The 21,560-nt window shown below is 42.3% G+C and overlaps 1 protein-coding gene across 1 annotated transcript; it reads right to left on the bottom strand.

Annotated features, from left to right (window-relative positions):
- Nucleotides 1-330: 330 nt before the first annotated feature.
- Nucleotides 331-21,229, bottom strand: mfng (MFNG O-fucosylpeptide 3-beta-N-acetylglucosaminyltransferase). Its single transcript, XM_084381011.1, has 8 exons — nucleotides 20,527-21,229; nucleotides 14,123-14,168; nucleotides 13,010-13,112; nucleotides 10,269-10,422; nucleotides 5,952-6,037; nucleotides 5,197-5,362; nucleotides 4,977-5,062; nucleotides 331-1,244 (listed from the first exon to the last, which is right to left on the bottom strand). The coding sequence occupies exons 1-8, from the start codon at nucleotides 20,908-20,910 to the stop codon at nucleotides 1,193-1,195; spliced, it is 1,077 nt and encodes a 358-aa protein (XP_084237137.1). The 5' UTR covers nucleotides 20,911-21,229; the 3' UTR covers nucleotides 331-1,192.
- Between the last annotated feature and the right edge of the window lie 331 nt (nucleotides 21,230-21,560).

Raw genomic sequence — 21,560 nt, 5'->3', positions numbered from 1 at the left:
CATCACATCGCTATTCTCAGCAAACAAGCAACCTGTGGGCCGCCGGCAGCATGGTGTCATCTCTCTGCACATGGCCTCTGCCTCCTATTCCTACACTAACATTTGATTGTGTGCATGTCATTGTGAGATTCGTATTCTGGTTCTGAACTTGATCTTTGCAGCACGATGAGATCTGCCTGCAAATGCGAGCTAGTTTTTTTTTTTCAGGCTGTGTCGGGGAAGCGGGTTGTGATTTGTGATCTTCTTCACACTTTCAGTGGTTGTTTTTTTTTTAATTTGAGGTAGAAAATAAATATATATAAATAAATAAATACAACTGAGGCAAGCAGGATGAGTGGGAGTTCATTTTACTTTCAGCCATGGCCTTGGATTGTGGACAAAACTGAGTAAACACAGAGACAGATGGAGGGGTGGAGGAACGAAGGGAGCAAGTGAGAAAAGGAGGGCGGGGGAACAGGAGGTTTGGATAAGGAGGGAGAGTGGGGAGGGTCAGAATGGTTCATTGTGTGCAGACTTCACTGGCACACAAGGACACCGTCACCTTCAAAACAACACACACACACATAAACGCAGAAGGCCACGTATGAAATCAAAGAAAGCTAAAATAAATTCAGCAACTTCAGCCTCCACGATACCTGGATGTAGCTCAGGTCCTGTTGTGTGCACTCTGTGGAGTTTGACAATTTTTATGATCATAAAAAAAAGTCAAACTAACAAAATACAAATCTAAATGTAATCAAATCAGTGTAAACAGACGTGTGTGTACATTTTTAGAAATATCTACATTTCAGTTTTATTTTGTCAACAAAACAACTGAAACGTTAAGTGCTGCCTCGTCTTAAGTGCTTCACTCCCACAGACAAAATCATCCAAACATTCAGTGGTTAAGATGCATAAAAGTCACAATTTTCTTCATGCAACAGTCTGTTTGTTCCCAGCTCATCGTCGAAGTGTCCATGTGATCGCTTGATAAGCAGGTTCAGGAGGTGAAACTGTTCAGTCCTCTGTTGTCCAGAGCTTCACTTCTACTTTCTGATTCTTCCAGTTCTGGTGTCTCAGTTTGTTCCTTCAAATGAAATCCATCAGTTTTCTCTGCATTCAAATGATACGCAGGAAAAGCCGTTCATCCAGCAGGATTACCAGCCTCGTCCCGTGTCTGTGTTTTTGGAAGTCGTAGTCTTCCATGAAGGGCTCAAGGACACCAGCTGGTGAAAGGATACAGTATGCAGTGGACGGTCTTGAACCTGTGAAAGACAGAAGTGATCAATAAATAAAACATGTTTGGGATGCTGTATTCTCCGTGCTTCATACAGTGTACTTACTACACACAAATTTTGCCCTCCAACAAAAATATTTGGCCTCCTGACAAAAGCTTTTCCCCTTTTATACCAAATGTGTTGTCGATAACAATACAAAAATATCTGTGACAATCAATGATTTGTATCTTAAAAAACAAAAAGGTGGCAGGACAGGCTGCACTCATCAGAAAACAACCACGTAGATCGACTAAGAGCAGCTAGTTACGACCCATAGTTACGTTTATTGTTAGGTGCGCCCTCTAGTGGCCGTAGTAATAAGTACGGTGGCAAAGGAGGATGTCAGGCGACAGCGTGTAAAGAGCGACAACGTTTGCGTAAGGAGGAGGTTGGACTGGATGGATCGGTTAAACAAACAAACAAGACTTTCACCCTGACGACCACTGTTCATGTCCACTGTGAGACATTCCCTGTATTCCCTCTCTGTCTCATGTTGCATGTTGACGTTTTGAAAGTCATTGGCAACCAACCTATTCAGTGATTCAGATATGAGAATGTGTTGGGCAGAAATTGACATGTTGAGACCTTTTTTACTAAGTCACAATATCAGTATGTCAACTATAAACGAAGCAGATCTCACATCTCCATATAACTCGAGTCTTGTATAATAAAGAGCATAGATTAGTGCAAATGAGTATCAGCACTGGCTGCTCTAAAGGCACGCTGACAGAGCAGCTCTACAGGTCAGCGTCTGCAGCGACCCACACTGATGAGAGGAAGCTGGGTGAATCAGATCCTCAGTAGCCTTGACACCACAAATTCCAGCTAAATTTCATTAAAGTATCAGTGAAGAATCAGTAAAGTCCATTTATTATGTAGTATGCACAGCGGGGGGGTCTGTCAGTTGGCAGTGTGTGTTACAGGGGACATTAAGTTAAGTGTGACTTTGTAACGTCCTCCGTCAGCAGCCGGTAGAGAGGATCAGAGCGCTGATACAGATGAGCTGCTACTACAAAAAAAACAGAAAGCTTACGCAGCTAAAAATAGTTGGGCGGTGGGCATCTAATGAAGATGACATACAGTAATGCACAGATCTAGCGGTTATCCTTCTTTATGATTGTTTTACCTACGGCAAGGAGATGTTGTTTTTGCTCTTTTTGTTTGTCTCAAAACTCAGAAACTAGAAACTTGTTCAAAGTTTTAAAAAATCAGAATTGGTGGGAAAAAAAGGTTACAGGCCCGACAGCGAATCATTAGTATTTTTGCACGGATGCTAAAAGTTTTGGACGGATTTGAATAATATTCAGCATTTTTGGCCTTGAGTGTTACATCTGCTTTTAATACATCAGCTGTTTGTGCTGCTCTTCTTCTTGCCAATATTGTTTCGCCAAGTTTTGCTTTGGTTTTCAAAGGATTTATTAATATGGTGAGAGGCATTTTTTATTTTGTAGAAAAACATCTGCCACACCTCCCATTACTGTGCCTCCATGTGTTACATTTCTAAAACATTCTCCTCTATCATTTCTATTATTCTTAGTTTTAACTTGACACTGACTGTCCTTTTTGTGATGCTGGGTGCTTACATATCTATAGAACGCTGCATTAACTTACTGCTAATGCAACATTTTAAGAAGGAAAAGCTTCAGTGAGTTGTAAGATGAAGAGCTGCAGGCGACAGACTGAACACCTCCAACTTCTCAGTGAGGTAACTAACTCCTTCTACATTTATTAAAAGAACAGTTCACCCCAAAAACGTAATCTTAGTCATTCTCTATTCTCTCCCCTGCCGATGGAAAGTCAGGTGAAGTCGTCTACAAAATATTTCTGGAGTTTCACAGCTAAATGACGTTGCAGCATTCTTCCGAAGTAGCTGGCGACTGAGCTGGGACAACCAAAAATAATAATAAAATTGCGGAAATTGGGTTACACAGGACGAGCTGGAGCCATTTTATGTTTTTGTTTTTTTTTTAAGTAGTTTTTAACATTTTAAAACAAGTCCCCAGTTTTGCTGGGAAGCTCCATGAATGTTTAATAGCACCAGTAACACCGACTACTGATGCAGGCCTAATGAGAGGGAAACCTTTGCTCAGAGTTTCAGCAGAAACTCTCATTAACCCCAATTTTTGTGCCATGAGACGGCACTCATCTAAAATCTTGTCCCTGACGAATGCTGCGCTGTGAAACCATGTCAGCAACTTGGTCTCACTGTGCTGACTCAAAGCCCCGACTGCAGACTGTCCACACATCCCTGTTTTTTTATCTTTTCTTATCATTTATTATTGATTGCGTTCTCATATGACAAGATTTGTATTCTTTCTCTGCGATGCTCTCTGCATATCTCATGCCGCTTCATTCTCGACCTGATTTCTTTGGAAAAACTTCCCAAAAAACGAAGACAAATGAGATGGAAAAAAAAAGTTTCTGTAAGGAAACCTGACAGATGAACATTTGACCTGCTCCTCCCAGGCTGCAGCCGTGTTGAACGTAACTCAATGCGACACACTGTTGGACGGCAACAAATGGAAAGAGCTCACTGAGGAGCACTTGTGGTGATATGTTCCTACAGCTGGAGATGGCGAGGACTGGGAAAGACAAACACATCTGTTGTTCCGTGGTGTTACATCAAATTGCTTTTATCTCTGACTGAACCGAGAACAAGATGAACCGGAGCCGCGGGGGTGTCACGTCTTCAGCTCGGATCAGCAGAGCCGCAGGACTGAGTGCTGGGGATTTCTAAAAGCAAAGCAGCCCGTGGTAAACAAGTAAGATGAACTATTCATGTAATGCCATGGTGAATCAGTCTTAAATATTTAGTAATAACATGTTATTGTGCTTAAAAAAAATGTCTGATGACAGGTTTTAAGTGTTTTTTTCCACTTTTGTACATTTGGAGATAAGAAACATCTAATTTTAGTCCGTCTGAATGGACCATCTGCTCCACAAGTTACAGTCAGTCAGTCAGTCCGTCACTTTGACTCCACTGATATGGAAAAAAGTGTAATCTTTGACCAGAATCATTTTATTTGGGCGAATCCGTAGCTGCCATCATGTCAAGTTTCTCCTCGACACTTTCCTAGAATCCTAGAAATTTCCGACCTCTAGTCTACCAATGAAGCTTTTTGATTTGAATAATCCTGTGACCGATCATCCAGCCCCACCCTCAGTGCAACTGTGCAAGCATTAGCAACCAACTGACCCAATGCCTGATCGTTCAAAAATGGACTTCTAGCTAAAAAATGGCGACGGCCATGATGTCAAACTCAAGGCTTCAAAACCCACAAACCAAAGAGGGACTTCACTATATTTTATTGCTTATGATTTAAATACTTTTAAAAGAAGAATGGCTTTTTAGTATTTCAGAAGTTTGACTTTCACAGACTGAAACTTCAAGGAGATAGATAGAAAATTCACAAGCCAAGTTTGGTCCAACTTCAGTTTGTCTTGTCAGGCAGGTATTGTTGGGAGGTCACTTCCTGAGGTTCCTTCATTGCATTATTTATTTTTTTAAAGCTCTGCAACAGAAGGGTTCACGTCCTTTTCTGACAACAACAGGAAAATGCATGAATTCCACATGAGTTCCAGGTATTTTAACAATCCACAAGGAAGTAAAACATGCGTCGTAGCCACATATCTGTGTAAACAACCAAAAGAGTAGTTATCAAAGACACTCCACAGAATAATGTGGCTTATATCTCCAGATTCATGAGATGACGGACAAACCTGGAGGGGTCATCCTCCTTCGAGAAGCTTCCTTTCACCTCGATGCTGTTCATCTTGTTCTCAAAGATCCCATAACTCAGAGTCACCTGCAGTGGAGAAAACACACACACATATAAGAAGAAGTGTATCTGCATTCATCTGTGTGTGTGTGTGTGTGTGTGTGTGTGTGTGTGTGTGTGTGTGTGTGTGTGTGTGTGTGTGTATGTGTGTGTGTCACTACCTGGTTGGGTAAGCTTCTCTGGCTGACGAGCAGCAGGTTCTCTAAGTGTGAGTGGAACAGCGGACAGTGGACCATGGAGATGCCCAGCCTCTTCTCCACGATGAAGCCCACAGTGCAGTCGTCAGGGAGACGGATCTTCGCTGACGTCTGCTCGAACCGAGAGCCGCTGAAAAAAACCCACGCACATACACAATCAGGGCTACTGCAGGCTTATATTCGAAGAAATACAAATGCATGAAGACATGTTTTTTCATAGCTCACAGATCTGAGAACTTTAAAACTTCCCAACTTTCATCCCAAACTGACAATACTGGTAATTTTGCATGTTTCGGCCCATTAACAACTTGCACATACTTTACTGCTGACCTTTTCCAAAGAAACACCGTACATTTTTAGATTGATTCCCCCACCCTGTGCCGAGCCCTGTGCAGCCATTAGTCTCAGCTCTTTCAGGGCAGTATAAATACAAACTTGCAGAGACCTGAAACCTACTTTAGATGTGGTGATTCATCACTTTCAACATTTAGTCAGCTTTTTTTTTTTCTTTGGTTAAAGTTATGCTGCTGGTTAATGCAGTCGAAGAAAAGAAACTGTTTTTAAATGTTGGTGCGTTCAGGTGTTTGCAGGAAAACAGCAAACTTGCAAGAGGACAGATGTTGCCTTCAAGTTCCAGTGCATTTTGGAAAACAGTGAGTAAACGTCTCCCTGTGAAGACAATGTACATCCATGTGCAGGGAGTATCAGTGTGTAGGTACCTGGCCCAGGGCGCCATCTTCTCCGCCAGCCGCCGACTCAGACAGAACCCAGCTCCTCCTGTAGCGAACCAGAACCGCACTTCCCTCTGAGACACACACACACATAGATATTAACACACACTGAACGTAAAATACAGAAATATTGTGTCAACATCTTCAAATGGGAATAAAAGCACTGTATAGAAATGCACACATACAAGGAAATATTAAGAAGATCTGATAAACTGCCGTATCGTTCCCTCCGACACAGACACAATAACTGTAATAGATAAGAAACGCAGAAGAGAACGAGCGCCTCCATCACTGACCCTAAATAATGAAGTGTAATACTTTTCTTTCCCTCTCTGGGTTCCCTCCAGACTCGTATTGATCGTTCATCTTTAACAAAACCCGCCTGATATGAATTGTGTGTCGTTTTATCTGCAAACTCTCGGCCGTTTCTCACGCAGCAGCTTTGTTTTTCTTTTTATTTCCTGCAGTATAAAGCCGTTCAGGTGATATTTTACTGGAGGAAACTCATCTTTCTGGTGATTTGTTTGCGTCTGAGTCACAGAAGTGAGATTAGGAGGCTGTAATTACAGACGTAGAGTGCACCATGTGTTTTCTGTTTTCTTTCAGCATCCCTTATTTATTTTGTTTGTTTCTTCTCACACAGTTTTTCTTTCCCATCCTCTCCTTCGGTTATCTTTTCATCCACCTCTCTATCGTTTGCAGTCGTCTTTGGGGCAACGAAACCAGATATTTTTCTAATTAGGCATCAGAACTTTTTGCAGAGCCTTTGGGTCATCAAGATCATATATTTTTAACGAGACATCTGAACTTTGCGTGGCTGTCTTTGACTTTAAACAAGAAATCAGATATTTTTTAATGAGACGTTGGACATTTCGCAGCTCTTCTAGGGCAACGAAACCGGGTATCTTCAAGATGTCAGGACATTTTGCAGCTGAGGAAAAAAAATCTCATCTATTTATCGATACATTGGGGCTTTTTGCAGCCGTCTTCAAGGCAACAAAACCAGTTATTGGTTGAAAAAACATCATGGACTTTTTGCAGGCAGTTCTGAGTCCAAAAAATCTGATATATTTAACGAGACGTTGGACATTTTGTTTATTTTTTAAAGGGGCGTTGGGAGTTTTTGCAGTTTTTTTAATTGGTACAACAGAACCAGATATTTTAAGTCAAAAATGATATTTACCTAACCCAGCAAGTGGTTTTTGTGTACCTAAACCTAACAACATAAAATTGAAAAAATAAATGTAAAGTTTCAACATATCTGAATGATATGAAATGTAAAAATGTATCATAATGAAAAAAACTAATGTGATATATACATAAATGTACAATGCTTATGTTTATTAAAGGATCTCCATTAGAAGCACATGGACGAGCCTCTCGTCCTTTTTTTTAAATGCCAACATTTATTCTGGTGATTCGGTTGTTTCCTTCCTTCCTTTCCTTCCCATTCCTCCTCTTCTCATTTTGATCATTTCCTTTCCTTATGTTCTTTCTTTTCTTAATTTCCCACCAGATGTTTTGCGTCTCTCTGTCTTCCTTCCTCTTCATCTTCCTCCTTTTGATTTTTTTCTTATCCTGTTCATTCCCACAGATCATAATCTTCTATTTCCTTCCTTTTTGTGTTAAAGGCAATTCCCTTTCTTTAATTTCATTCCTCCCATTTCTAACATTTATTTCCTTCGGCTCTTTCTTTTGTAAATCCATCTCTTTTTTTGCAAGTATTTTTCCTCTCCATTCCTTTCCCTGTCGTTTCCCCCCTTCCTCCTCCTCTCAGCCTCACAATAGTGACAGGAAATCGAAAAAATGTAAGAAAAAAAGAGACGAGGAGACAGAGAGGAGCCTGACACTCGTGTTTGTTTTCTCCATCACCCATCCAATCTTCAGCGGAGGATGAAGATGATGAAAAATAGCGAGAAAGGGGCGAAAAGTGAAAGAGAGCGATGGGAACAGGAGGAAGGAGGAAGGAGAGTTAGGAAGCTAAAAAAAAAGATAAATAAAGATCTATTTTTCGGTGTAAATGGGTGCAATCAGAGCGGAGAATGTGACACGGGGGAGACGGAGAGAGTAATTTCCAGTGAAATGAGCGAGAGAGATTGAAAAGTGAAGGGAGAGAGAGGAGAGCGAGGGAGGAGGAGTGGGGGGTGACAGTTATTCATGGAGGCTCGCTGGAATCAGGAGGCACTTTAACTCAATAGGAGCATTAATTCTACTGTAAAGCATGTGAACCCACACACACACACACACACACACACACACACACACCTGTGAATAGCTGCGTCCGTATCCTTAAAACAAACTATCGACCTCCTGCAGTTTGACAACCTCCTTCCCCCGGGAGAGTCTTCCTCATTGTGTGTGTGTGTGTGTGTGTGTGTGTGTGTGTGTGTGTGTGTGTGTATGTGTGATATACCACCAATCAATAATCCCAACAAGATACTAATCACTCATTGATCCACATGGGTCCAAAAATGCTCCCAGTGTGAACAAAAGAGCGACATGTTTCCTGTTCTTCCATCCGTCCATCCCTGACTGCACCCTCCCTCCGCTCACGTCTCCTTCAGCCGTGACCGCCAGCCAAGATGTAAAGTGTGAGTACATTTGGATTAGATTTTGAAAGGCAGCGGTTCACCTGGCTGGGCTGCATTTCTGGCTCAAACCCAGTTAAAGGAAACCTCAGCTCTTTTTGTTTTACAGTTCATTAGTGTCCTCGGAGGAGCATCGGAGGGAAGGAAACACGAGAGGCAAGAACAGAAAATGTGGGAGAGATGGCCAGCCTTGTCAGTTATGATGAGACGCTGTAGCGAGACAGGACGGATTTACCTATTCACAAGTTTAAAATGTTATTTAAATAATAACTCCTGAGGTGCTGACGTGGCCACTGTGACTTGCAAGATGAACCAAAACAGCTGCAAAACAATCATAGCTCATATCTGAGGAAAAACTGGGTATGAAATGACGCGTCTGAAGCATATGTTGATGAGAAACAACTGAGTCTGACTCTTCAGAGGTGGAGGTTGAGATTATTTCTTTGAAAAATGCTACCCTGTTTTAATAACTACCATTGTCAGCTGTTAGTAGATGTGATGAATGATTATGCTGGATGTTTATAAACCAGTGTGATCGCTTTAAATCGTTACATGTATCTCATGTAGGTTTTTATCCTTGAGAGAGAACGTGGAGAAGAGTAAACCCGTCCACAGGGAAGGACTTCGGTTTGGGTTCATTTCCACAGAGCAGCAAAAAGAGAAAAGAGAAGAAAGGAAACAAAGAGGACAGGAAGGAGGGACGGATGCAAAGAAACAAGTAATCAGAGGACAGAGGAAAGCAGCAACAGTATTCATGAGGATCAGTGAGTGAATAACATCGTAGGCCCGTAAATAAATAAATAAATCTGTGGAGTTACAATAAAGAGAGTAAAGTATCACAGAGGGGGTCACTCTGCCTCAAGGAGTTATCGGCCCACATAAATTAGATTCTGTCTGGGTGTCGGGGAATCATTCGTGTGTTGTGGTGTAAATGCTGTTTTCAGATCCAGCCAAGAAAAACAGCTCTGGGGAGTCTTGTGGACTTTCTTTCATTCCTGAAGATTAAACTGGACACAACTGAACTGACAAAGCCTTTTCTTTTATTTTAAGAACAGAGTCCACATCTTTTTTTAAGCAAATTACCGCCTTGTTTATCAAACAATCTGGTGTCCTTCATGCAAAACACATTCTGCCTCTTTGCCACCATTTTTGCTGAAAGCCTCTTTAAGTCTCTAGAGTAACACTTAAGTCAAACTGACAAACGGTACTACAATCCAAACTTTCACTTCCATTTTCCCACCATTTCCACATCTAATGAGTTCTAGTTTTCATCAGTGTGCAGGCATTTTTTCTTTTTAGATGTGACTAAAACATACAATGCTAAAAAATCCCAAATGGACGTGTATCTGATGGTTCATTGATGTCATAGAGTGAACTGAAATGTGATCTTTCGGCCCAGTTTCACGCCAAAGAGTGTCATAGACCCGCCGATCCACTAGAGGTCAGCGTGTGAGGGTGATGGCTTGGCTTAGTACCAGCAGGTAGAGTCCATGTCAGAAGGACGTTGGGGATGGTCGGGCGGAAACTATGATGTTTTCCTAAACTTAACCAATAGTTTTAGTGCCTTTATTCTAAAAATATAATCAGACGTAGCATATTTGTTTTTGGTAACTTGACCACGATAAAGACTGTGTTGTTTTCATGGGCAGGCAAGTCCAAACACGAAATCTAAAAGCTCCTTTGTGAGTTAAATTAAATATACACTGTGGTACGGTACCGTTGCATTGCCCTCCAGAAGCTCGTGAGCAGTGATGGGCTTGTCCAGACTCGGTTTGCCCACGTAGATGTCACCGTCCTGGGGAAAGGCCGAGAGCAGGGAGAGGAGGGCGTCCGGGTTCACGTAGTTATCGTCGTCCACGTGACAAAACCACCTGAGGAGCCACGGAGGGAAGAACAGAAAACACTTTCAGTCAAAATATAAGGCTGGTGTTTTATTTAACGGTCTGGACTCCTCTTCTCCATCTCCACTCCCTCTGTTTATGTCTGCAGTCGGGCAGATCACAGACCTGAACACTAATTTTCCCCTTTATTGGTTTCATTCTTGCACAGAATGAGTCCAAGTAAAAACTCCCAAAGATGATGCATCTCGTCGACATTAGCATTTTTTGTTTTTAAAAAGTGAAAAGTTTGCGGTTATGGTCGCGCCTGAGGAGAGTGTTTTTATATCAGTGCATCCATTTTGTTTCACTGAATTACCTTCTGCTCACAGGGAGAAATGAAAACCTCCCACAGGAAATAATCTGTGATCAAATACTCTGAACTCTTTCCTTTATTTTTTCAAGCTTGGGGCAGAGTCACGATTTTAATTGATTACCAGCTATGAGAGTGTGACCGGTAATGTTTTCATCTTGTGAGTCTGTGTGTATCATCACGGCTAACAGTGGTCCTGCAGACACCTACTGTGTCTGTCTGTGGACAGACTTTGTCACGATTTCAACTCTTAATCGAAAAAATCAGCTGAAATGAGCTTTTCCTGTCTGCACGAAGACAATCAATTAACCAGCACCGGAGGAAACCCCAACAGTGACAGAGATTTTGGGCTTATTTTCTTTTTCAGAGATCCTTTATTAATTTGTTTGGGAAGATGGTTCACTCAGGACCGATTTGAGAAACCAAGTGCTGTAACTTGTAAACCTTGTTTCTTTTGTTGATTATTGTAGAGATCTTTTTTAACCGAAAATCTTTATTTTTTATTTATTTATAACTTGTTAAAAGCTTATTTATTTCTTTATTTCATCTCAATCGTCATCACCTTTGAACTGTGAAATACTGACAGCCAGACCTAAAAACCAATCAAACTAAACTGAAACAGTCATTCGAGTCACCATGTCTCAGGTCAAGTCACAAGTCAAAGTCGAGTGTCAAGTCAAGTTGCAGGTCATTAAAAACACTGACTAGTATATCAGCATATCGAGAATATTCCCTCTCATCTAAGCTTTGCCTTGATTTTCACCAAATACGTGAGAGAAATATTTGTTTTGCTGCTAGATGGGCAGGTAGTGTGCAGTGGATTAAACACCTGCATCTGGAAACAAAGCGGATAGAAGCAGTGACAATAGTAAAATTTAACAAAAAGCTTCTGTAGCACTGAAGGAAACTGTAGAGTTGGGTCGACCTTACAAAATCTTTATTTATGGTGAATATTATTTGAACTTTCCAAACCCTTACCTGCAAAAAGCCTCCAGGATAAAGTCAAAGAGTTGTAAAATACACTTATCTTTGAAGTTAGCAGGGCATAAAACCAGTGATCAGTCGATCTTCACAAATCCAGATGCAATAATCCAACAATGGCATCGAACCCCAAATCAAACTGTGGATTTAGGAGAATCGTGACACCCGTAGACACCATCGTGTCTCGAAACCTCACAGCTGCGCAGCTGAGATAAAAATAAAAGCCGAGTTTTAGGATGCTGCCTCCACCTTTATGACTGGACATGATGTCGAAGCCCTCGTTCCAAAACCGAACAGACTCTTACTGCAACATTAGAGTCCAAACAACAAAGCTGCTGGTACCAAAACTGAAGTGCTGGCTCGTCTCCTCTGCCATCCTTAATGGCTGCCCGACAAACACAAGAGGCTTCCTTCCAAAGCAAACAGCCTCACTTCCCTCTTCTATCCGAAAACACACAAAAGAGCCCTGGAAGACAACAGAAACCCTCTTTTTTCATTCTCTCTGCCATCTTAGTGACGTGACAGCAGTTGAATCACACCAAACACAAGCTGTTGAGCCTCATTGTATTTTCACACGATTTCAAAAATATGAACGAATAGCAACGACAGAGGAGTTCAGCACGCCGTGCGGAAGCCTCAGGCGAGGTCGCGAGCCGAAACCGAGTCAAACAAAGTACGGCGTGTTGTTTAATACATGATGTGGCCCTTCTCAGAAATACTCCTACTGTCATGTTTTAGGAAGCTTATTATTTATTTGGGTTTTTTTTTAGCTCTTTTGGCCACTTGAGGACAGCAGAGAAAAATTATCACATGCACACGAATAACCTTGTCACGAGACATGAGACGTGCAGCTGGGCAGCGCAGAGCGAAGAGCACCATCACTTTTCTTCTTCTTTGGTTGTTTAATGGCAGATCGCAGCAGTTTAACGACGCCTCGCAGCTGTCAACTGTTCTTCCTTTTTTTGGGGGGGTATTAGTTACATTTCACCACTGTATAACATCTTGCTAAGTACATTTACTCTCATGCCGTTTACCTCTGCATTACCTGCACTGTTTGATTGGCAGGTGAGCCACTGGCTGACTTTTAATGTCACCCTGACTGTGGTAATATTCACCTTGTGTATATTCTTATGTTATGTAACCCTGGAAGATTATTTACGTCTTTGATTCCTCGTCTCACCGACGGCAGCTGGATTTCCCCACGGTGATCATTAAAGTTTGTAATCTTAATCCGATCTGTAAATCCACAGCAGGCAGGACTGATAGACGGACATTAATCTGTCTCACCTCTTGTCTGAGGCCATGAAGCCGTCGTACTCGGCAGACATCTTGCATGACAGAGCCTGCTGGCTGTGATCTGACTGGCAGCCAGTTACCACCATGTTATGGCCTGGAGAAAGAGAGAGAGAGAAGCTTTAAAGGTGCATCCACATGATTATATATGCACCAGATTAATGGGTTTATTTGCAAGTCATGGCAGAGACAGAATCTGGACAGGATGTGGGGGAGAGATGGGAGATAGAAGCTGTTCAGACCTGGTTTTAACAACCGTCCCGAGTGATACGATCACAAGTGGACAGCTCTAAGTACAGGTGAGGACGCATTTGAGATCTGATCGCTCCGACCACACTCAAAGGTGGTCTGGGCCGCCTACCCCACCGACGTCCACCGCAAAAAACAACAAGAAGAAGCCGCAACAAACAGAATGGATTACACACTGTCTGATTTCCATGTGGAAATGCAAACTTCATTGTTTGGGCTCCTCTCCAGACTCCCTGAACAAATCCTGCGATTTTTCTGGAGTTGTTGCACGAGGAGAGACTTAAAATACTTTGTGAAACAGTTACAGCAAATTATAAATCACTCGTGCTTCCTTGGCAATTCGGCATTAAATGCAATACGTTAAGATAAGTTTCTTTCCTTGTAACAAGTGTCAAGACGTGTCTGCACCAGCCTGTCTGCTCCTGTGCGTCTTACTTGCATTTAGTTTTTTAGTCTTACTTTGCAGCTGTTCGAACACACTATTTCACCTTTTACACTAAATCAGTTACTGCTTACTGTATTTGTAAAACTTGGATGTTGCAACTAGAATTTAATTTAATTGTCAATTAATCTGTTGATCATTTTCTCGATTAATCAATTAGTTGTTTAGTCAATAAAATGTTGATCAGGGTTTCCCAAAGCACAAAATTACTCCCTCAAATGTCTTGTTTTGTCCACAACCCAAAGATATTTAGTTTACTGTCACAGAGGAGGAAAGAAACCAGAAAATATTCACATTTAAGAAGCTGAAATGAAAGAACTTAAACCCATTAATGAATTATCAAAATAATTAAAGCTGACAACTAATCGACTTTGAAGTCAGGGGACCAGGAAAAACAAAATGTGGAGTCTGTTTACCTTCTGAGCGAAGCTCCTCGTCCTCCGTGTCTGTGAAAATAAACGTCTAGACAAAAAGAGAGAAAGACAAATTGAGAGAAGTAGATTCAAACACTCGAGCTTTGATTATTTATTCTCTCCCCTGCGTGTCTGAAACCAAACGTCCTGAACACCTTCATTAAGGAGAGAACACAAACACAGTCATACACGCCGGATCAATATCGTTTTCGAACGGAGCAAATATCGATGTGACGAAAAAACAAGGTTTCCCACTGAGAGGCTAAAGAAATGAGTCACTGCACACTGTTTTGTTTGGCAGATATATGAGTCAAAGAAGTTTGGAAAACCAACACACCCACAAACATCCTGGTGTCACTGCGCTCACAGCCTGTTGTTACAGTCATGAAACAGGATAGATAGATAGATAGATCGATAGATCGATAGATAGATAGATAGATAGATAGATAGATAGATAGATAGATCAATACAACACTGACCTCTAGTGGTGTAAAATTGGTAAAACAACCCTTGACAGCAGTTTTAATCTGATTTTAACTTTAAAAAACGTTGATATAATCCAAACTATATTATCTTTTGAAGGCTCTGTTGATTAAAACCGGCCAGAACATCACTGGTACCGATCCACAGAGCATCAGTGACATCAATGAGATGAGGTGTCTGCACAGAGGATACTAAAAGACAACATCCGCAGACATTTCACTCTGCTGCTGTCTGGCAAAAGATACAAAAGTATCTGCTGTCGTACCACCAGACTACACAGCAGCTTTACTCCTCACGCTCACGTCAGATAAGTGGGACCACCGTGTTTTTACTGTAGATCTTTAAACTTTACAGTTACAGCTAAACACAACAACACAAGTAAACAAATCTCACATATCTCATAATGCAAGTCATCCAGCCAGAAGTGACTCATGTTGTTTGCACAACACCAGAGGGATTCGGTCTATATTGAGGAATGAAGTCAAGCTGCTCACCAGTCAGTCTTCATTTTCCCGTTGGTGATTTAAAAAATGTATCATATTAGATAGCTTTTTTTCCCTCATATGCAACCTCATGTCATCCTGTTTCCTTTCGAATTCACCAACATTGCAGAAATTCTACCAGTTGGCGTCCTGCACCAGTTTCATCCGGCAGACACTTCACTCGAGGTCTGTATGGTCCGTGAGTCACCGGGACTGGAGGGGAGATTTGTACCGCGGGGGGATTGAACAGGCAACCCTCTCGTCACACTCCATCTCCGCAGCCCCCTCAGGCTTAACGGTGCGGCGTGTTCGACTTTCTTTGCCCGGCAGCCACTAAATAACCTCAGAGTGGGACAAATCACCCGTTAGATGAGATAAACACAAACCATAACTCATGTTTTATTCAACCCCCCTGAAAATGTGTTAATGTGTCTCGCTGCCTGTTGGCGCGAATACAAGAATACTAAAGGGTTTTAAAGCATTTTAAAGCGATTCAGATGAGCTTTGAGTACAACATATGGGCCTGTATCATTTGATGGATACACTGAGAAGAGTAACAGGAAGGAAAATAATGGAGCGAAGAATAATAAGAAGAAATAGATCTTACGTCTGACCTCTACCACCTCGGGTTGTAAATATCCGATGATATCCGATTTCCATAATGTTAAACAGAGGACTCTGTATTTTGTATTCCTATCGCTGTAACTTCAAGTAAACAAGGGAAACATCAGAAGATACTTCAGAGAATGAGGTAGTAAGTCGGTGAACGTGACTAAACGTAACATCAGTAAAAGTTTAACGTATTACATCTTCATGAACCTGATGTACGTCAGATAGATTTTCATCTGCAATGGTGGCTGTTTAACCCTGAAGACAACAACTCCCATGATCCCACACTACTTCACGACATCATCAAACTGCATCCCTTGTCTTCATTGTTTTGATTAAGCGATCCCTAAAAGCACAAAACTACATATTGTGCATTTAGACGTCTGTTAAATAACTTTTTTATACTCCCTAACCAGAATCTAGAAGAAAAACAGGGAGGAATACCCGTGATTGATGATATTATACTCAAATCCAAAATGAGAGATCAACAAAAAATGTACACAAACACTTAAATGTGAGGCTGTTATTTTTAAGTGTATTAACAAATGGCTCTCGTTATCTTGAGAAATCAACCTTAATAAAACAATTAACTGTCGACCTCGAGATGATGGCATTAAATAAAGATAATGGCAAGCAAGGCCATTCTTGGCATCCATACAAATGACAGCAGAGGCAAGAGATGTGGATTTAAACCAGGCGGGAGAGAGTGTGTGTGTGTGTGTGTGTGTGTGTGTGTGTGTGTGGATATGTGTGTGTGTGGGGGTGTGTTTTAAAGAGATACAGATAGTAAAAGAGGAGATAGTCAGGTTAGAGTGTGAAGCCATCGGGGTGTGAAACTGAATTTCCCACCGTAGAGCGACACTGAATGTATGATATGTGTGTGTGTGTGTGTGTGTGTGTGTGTGTGTGTGTGTGTGCAGAGACAGCATGAATAAGAAGACACGCCGTGAGAGAGAAGCTTTCCAGACTTGCCTGACAGGCAGCTCCAGCTAATGACTGTAATCCCTGGATTACATGATCAGATTAGAGGAATATCATCCAGGGGTACGTTTTTTAAGAAAGCGCGTGGCCTCTTATTGTATACAGAATATTTCAGTAGTGCTAATTTCATAAACGTTTTGATGGTCAGGGAGATCAGAAAGAGGCCCGGAGGCAGAGAAGAGGGCTGTTGTTCTGCAGCCGTCCAGTGGAGGGCGACAGAGTTACTGTTTCATCCAGATGTGTTGTGTGTTTGTTCCTCTGTCTTTGTGAGGGCTCAGAGTTTTAGACCTCGAGCAACCAGCATCTACTCCGGTGACACCACATGAGAAAGGGCTGACATCACACTTTCATTTCCTCTGGTCACGACTCAAACTAAACTACCTGTTGTTGCTGTTACAGGGCCGTTAGGTAAGATCTGTACTGCCACTGACCACAAAACAACTGCAGTACATCTCTAGGTGTTGCATCGTAGGCAACTGGACTGGTTTCAGTTTCCTAAAGATGGTTCACCTCTCATCCAAGAGGCTTCTTCAGTTCTGACTAACTGGAGGGGAGTTGCAGGCTTTTAAACTCTGCATGGGAGTGTCCTTACAGAGTGGTTAAGGACATGTGTGAGCTCTTTCCGGCCTACATGGGTTGCTAGGGCTAGGTGAGCCGAGTTGTGAATTAACCCTTCCTTCAATGATTTAAATGAGGAAATTGAAAATCGAGCTCAGGTAGCACAGCATAAAGACACAGAAGAGACAGCTAGCTTGGTTCTCTGATGTAAAAACTAGAATTACTACTTTGCGGTTGTAGGTTTGCCTCTGCGCGCCGGTCAAGTTGCTGCTCCTGAGCTATGTTTGCGTACGGTTTGTTGTAATTATCATGTGAATTGTCGGGTAATGGGCAAAAATGAGTCGTGGACGTTGAAGAAATTCCCTCGATGTCGGCACGGACAGACAACCCAAAAACGCAATATCGCCCGCACGGATACATAATGATAATTTTACAGCAAATTACCTTCAGCAACAAACACAAGTGCTGGTCTGATGCTGATGCTGTCGTCCATCAAGACATAACAGCGTTTTTTGTGCGATTGTGGTGAAGTACAGCACGTTAATTCATGAGTTTTGGAGGTGACGGGAGACTTTTGAAATAACATTCAAGATAAATCATTTAAATTTCCACATTAAGGAAGAATCTGACAGTGTAAATGACAGTTGTCGGGTTATAAAAGTAATGATTTCTCGATAGTCCAATCAGGGGCGTGCCTGGAAGTAAGCATCAGTGCTTTAAAAAAATTCTTAAGCCAAAATTTTTATTGAATCGTGACCTTAAAATGGGATTACGAATCAAATCATGGATTTGCAGAAGGGGTAAAGGGTAGAGAGACTGCTAAACATCGTCACAACATCGCATCTGTGATACGATCAGGTTATTCTGGGCGCCCAGAGCTGCACTAGGGCCCCTCGATCACGTGCGGTATCATCAGTATATATTGACGGTGCGAGGGACCTGAATAAGTCGCTGTTAGGCAACAGCCTCTGTCGCAAACCCTCCTGTTTCCGGCTCTGTTTAGTGACAGCAGCTGCCTAGCTGGTGCGAGAAGACGTTTCACCCCGTTACAGGGACAAAGTCTTGTGAAATGTGTGTGCGGTTTTTGAGTGTGTGTGTGTGTGTGTGAATGTATGTGTGTGTGTGTGGGCGGGGCTAAGATGAGGTTCGCACCGTTTCTGCAATCTGCCTCTCCACTTCCTGTTCTATGACCAGCTTCCGTTTCAGTATTGTTAACAGAGTTGCTGCACGGCGGCTGCTTCCCCTCGGCCCAGACAACCTGCCTGCACAGCTTCCTGTTCATGTGTGTGTGTGCTGTCTTATGTTGCACCCATACTTGCATCTTTGTGTGTAAATGTGTCTCTGCATCTGATTCGCCAAAGTAAAGCTCGGGGAAGACAGAATCAGTTCCTCTTTCACACACACAATAATAATAATAACTTCAAGCACATTAAAGGACTTTCAGCACAGTGAAACAGAAAACGAGAAGCTGAGAGATGAACACTTCCCGTCGAGATCGCTGCTCATCTGTTTCACTTGTTTTTTAAGAAAAGGGAATTAACTCTTCTTCATGAGCCACAACATGGACTCAAATTAAAAGTGTAGTCTGGGGCTGCAGCTGACGATGGTTTTCAATGAGGAGTGACTTGTCTGTTATGTTCTCGACTAATCTGTTAGTTGTTTGGTCTTTAAAAGGTCAGAAAATGGTGAAAGATGTCAAACAGACGTCCTCAAATGTCTCATTTGTGACAGTAACTATCCTTTACTGTCACAGAGGAGGAAAGAAACCAGAAAACACTTACATTTAATGGAACTATTTGTAAAATAAGGCCAGAATTTTACTTTAAAACACTCAAAAATGACATTATGGACACACTGTGAACAAACAAAGACGTCCATGCACTGTGCTGCAGAGATGTCTACCTAAGATAGCATGCTAACCAGCTAGCCCCGGCCCGTCTTGTCTCGTAATACTACTCTCTACTGCAAATATTGCGACTCTACGCCAGCTGCTGATGCTCGACTCTCTCTTCTCCTGCTTCATGCCTCTCGTGTCCTTCTCGTCCCCGGAGTCATAGTCCTGGTCGGCACTGCTGTAAATCACCTCTGTATCTGTATCCCCTGTCGTCAAACTGGCAACCGCTGGTCTCAGACACTGTAATTAGTCGTACTTAGCTCCACAGACAACTGAGCTACTTGCTAAAAGCAGCTAGTCGCTACAGCCAAAGAGCAAAGAGGATAGTGACCCAGAACCCTTCACGTATCATCACTAGCTCATCTTTGATTGGACCAGCCGGGTTGGACAAATCCAGCCTCTGCAGATTCGATGAAACGCCGAACCCTCAGATAATGTTCCTGTAAAGGTGTTGTGTGTTGTTTTGACAGGACACTTCACTCTGGAGTTGGCGAAAGCCTCGCTGGGAGGACAGACGGAGACACAGCGACCCGAGAGAGACAGAAAAATACTGTTTTCAATCTGATTAGACTGTTATTTATCGAGTTTTTCTCTGCCAGCGACTGATCTTGTATTTCATGCCAATAAAGCACCTTTGAACAGAACAATAAACTGATGGGTCCCTGCTGCCTGAAATACAACACTCAACACCAGAACTGTTGTATGATCCAAACCTGGGATGATCGGTAATAACACCTTTTAAAATTGGACTTGTGGCAGAATATCAGATGTGTTAGTCTCCGACTGAGCCTCAGAGGTTCTGTCATGTCCAATTTTTCACACAACAAACCGACTCCAGTACCTGATCTCACCCTTACTGGAGTCTTTGGTCCAATCTGAACCCTTAAACTGTGATGACTGATACAGATTTGGATTCTGAATATCCATCTATGTCCCTGCCCAACGCTCCAAAAAGCAAACAGAGCCCATTTTAATGTTTCCATCTGTGTGTTCATCAGTTGCCCCTCAACAGAAAACAGAACTGAAGCTTAATCACCCTCAATCATCAGACCTGGAGCCTCGAGGCAGGAAGGAAGTGAATGTTTTCATATCGTCATTAGATCTACAGCACATGAAGGCCTAATGATGAGTCAGATATTGACTGTGACTTGACTTTAAGTGAGTTCAGGAGCTCCAATCTTTAATCTCAGTTTGATGAAGACATAATCTGTTACATGATGTGTGACCAGACACCCTCTCAGGACTTTTCTATAATCATCACTTTTTTTGGTTCACAGCAGAACAAGCAGACTAGTATGTCCCTGAGTTTGGGAAACTCTGCTGCCTTACAGGTGCAGGTGTCTTTGGCTGAGAGCTGATTGTCTCATAATGTAAGAATCACAACAGACAGAGACACTCACATGCGCCTTGGTTCTGGAGATCCACGTCTCCAGAAGGAGCGCCAGACGCGTCTTGTGGAACCTCCCGGTGGTCTTCACAGCGATGAAGATGTCCTCCAGCCTCAGTTTCGGCTGGGTGACATGTGCGGCTTCAGAAGCAGGCTGACCTCCTCTCTCATTACTGCTGCTGCTGCTGCTGCTGTTCCTCTGTGCCGGGCTCTGTGCGTCTTTACCCGGGGACAGAGCCTGCTGGATGGAGCGCTGACGCGCGCCGGGTGACGGGTGGTGTTGTGCCACGCTGAGTTTGGGGAGGCTGCTGGTGCGTAATTGAAAATCCACGTAGAGGATGATGAAGAAGGTGAAAATTAAGACAGGCAACCTCCGGCGTATCCATCTCTTATGCATGGTAGAAAAAAAAAAAGTTATTCAGACTCCATAAAGCGCTAAAACCAAGCCGCCGGCCGCTTCACATTAAAACCCTCATGCTTGTCTGTGTTGGTGTCATTTCGTGTCGGTTCCTCCATCATCACCTCTCCGTCTTCCTCATTTATCAGCTCATTATTTGAACGACTGCCAGGTGATCAGAATGAATTAATAATCCGAGCATGATCTTAAACACTTATTAGAATTTCACCTGTTCAGAAACAGACTACAGCCACACGACCAGACGGATTTCCTCCCATTTTCTGCGTAAAAGCCGCCACCAGCGGAGTATATTTCACTTTGTCACAGCTCTGCCCACTGACTGTCACCACTGTCAAGCTGCACGGAGTAAAATGCGGAACTTCCTGCTATAGATTTCAAAATAAAACCCCAACAGTGAGAATTATTGTGTACTTCCGCTATTAATTAGCTTTAATTTGTGAGTATAGAATAAACATGCATCATATAATATGAGACAAAGATACTTATCGGGATATTATATGTTATGTTTTCTCATGTATTACATTAAAATAGGCTTTTTCAATCTAATATATATAAAGATCCTCAAGATCATTTCACAAGTTGCTGAATATTGGACCAGGATTGGCCTCCAGACTATTTGTGATGTCACA

This window comes from Pagrus pagrus (genome assembly GCF_965226575.1).
Source record: "Pagrus pagrus genome assembly, chromosome: 2".
NCBI classification, from domain to species: Eukaryota; Metazoa; Chordata; class Actinopteri; order Spariformes; family Sparidae; genus Pagrus; species Pagrus pagrus.
Note: the sequence above shows the minus strand (reverse complement) of the source record. Positions and strands in the feature narration are given on the sequence as shown.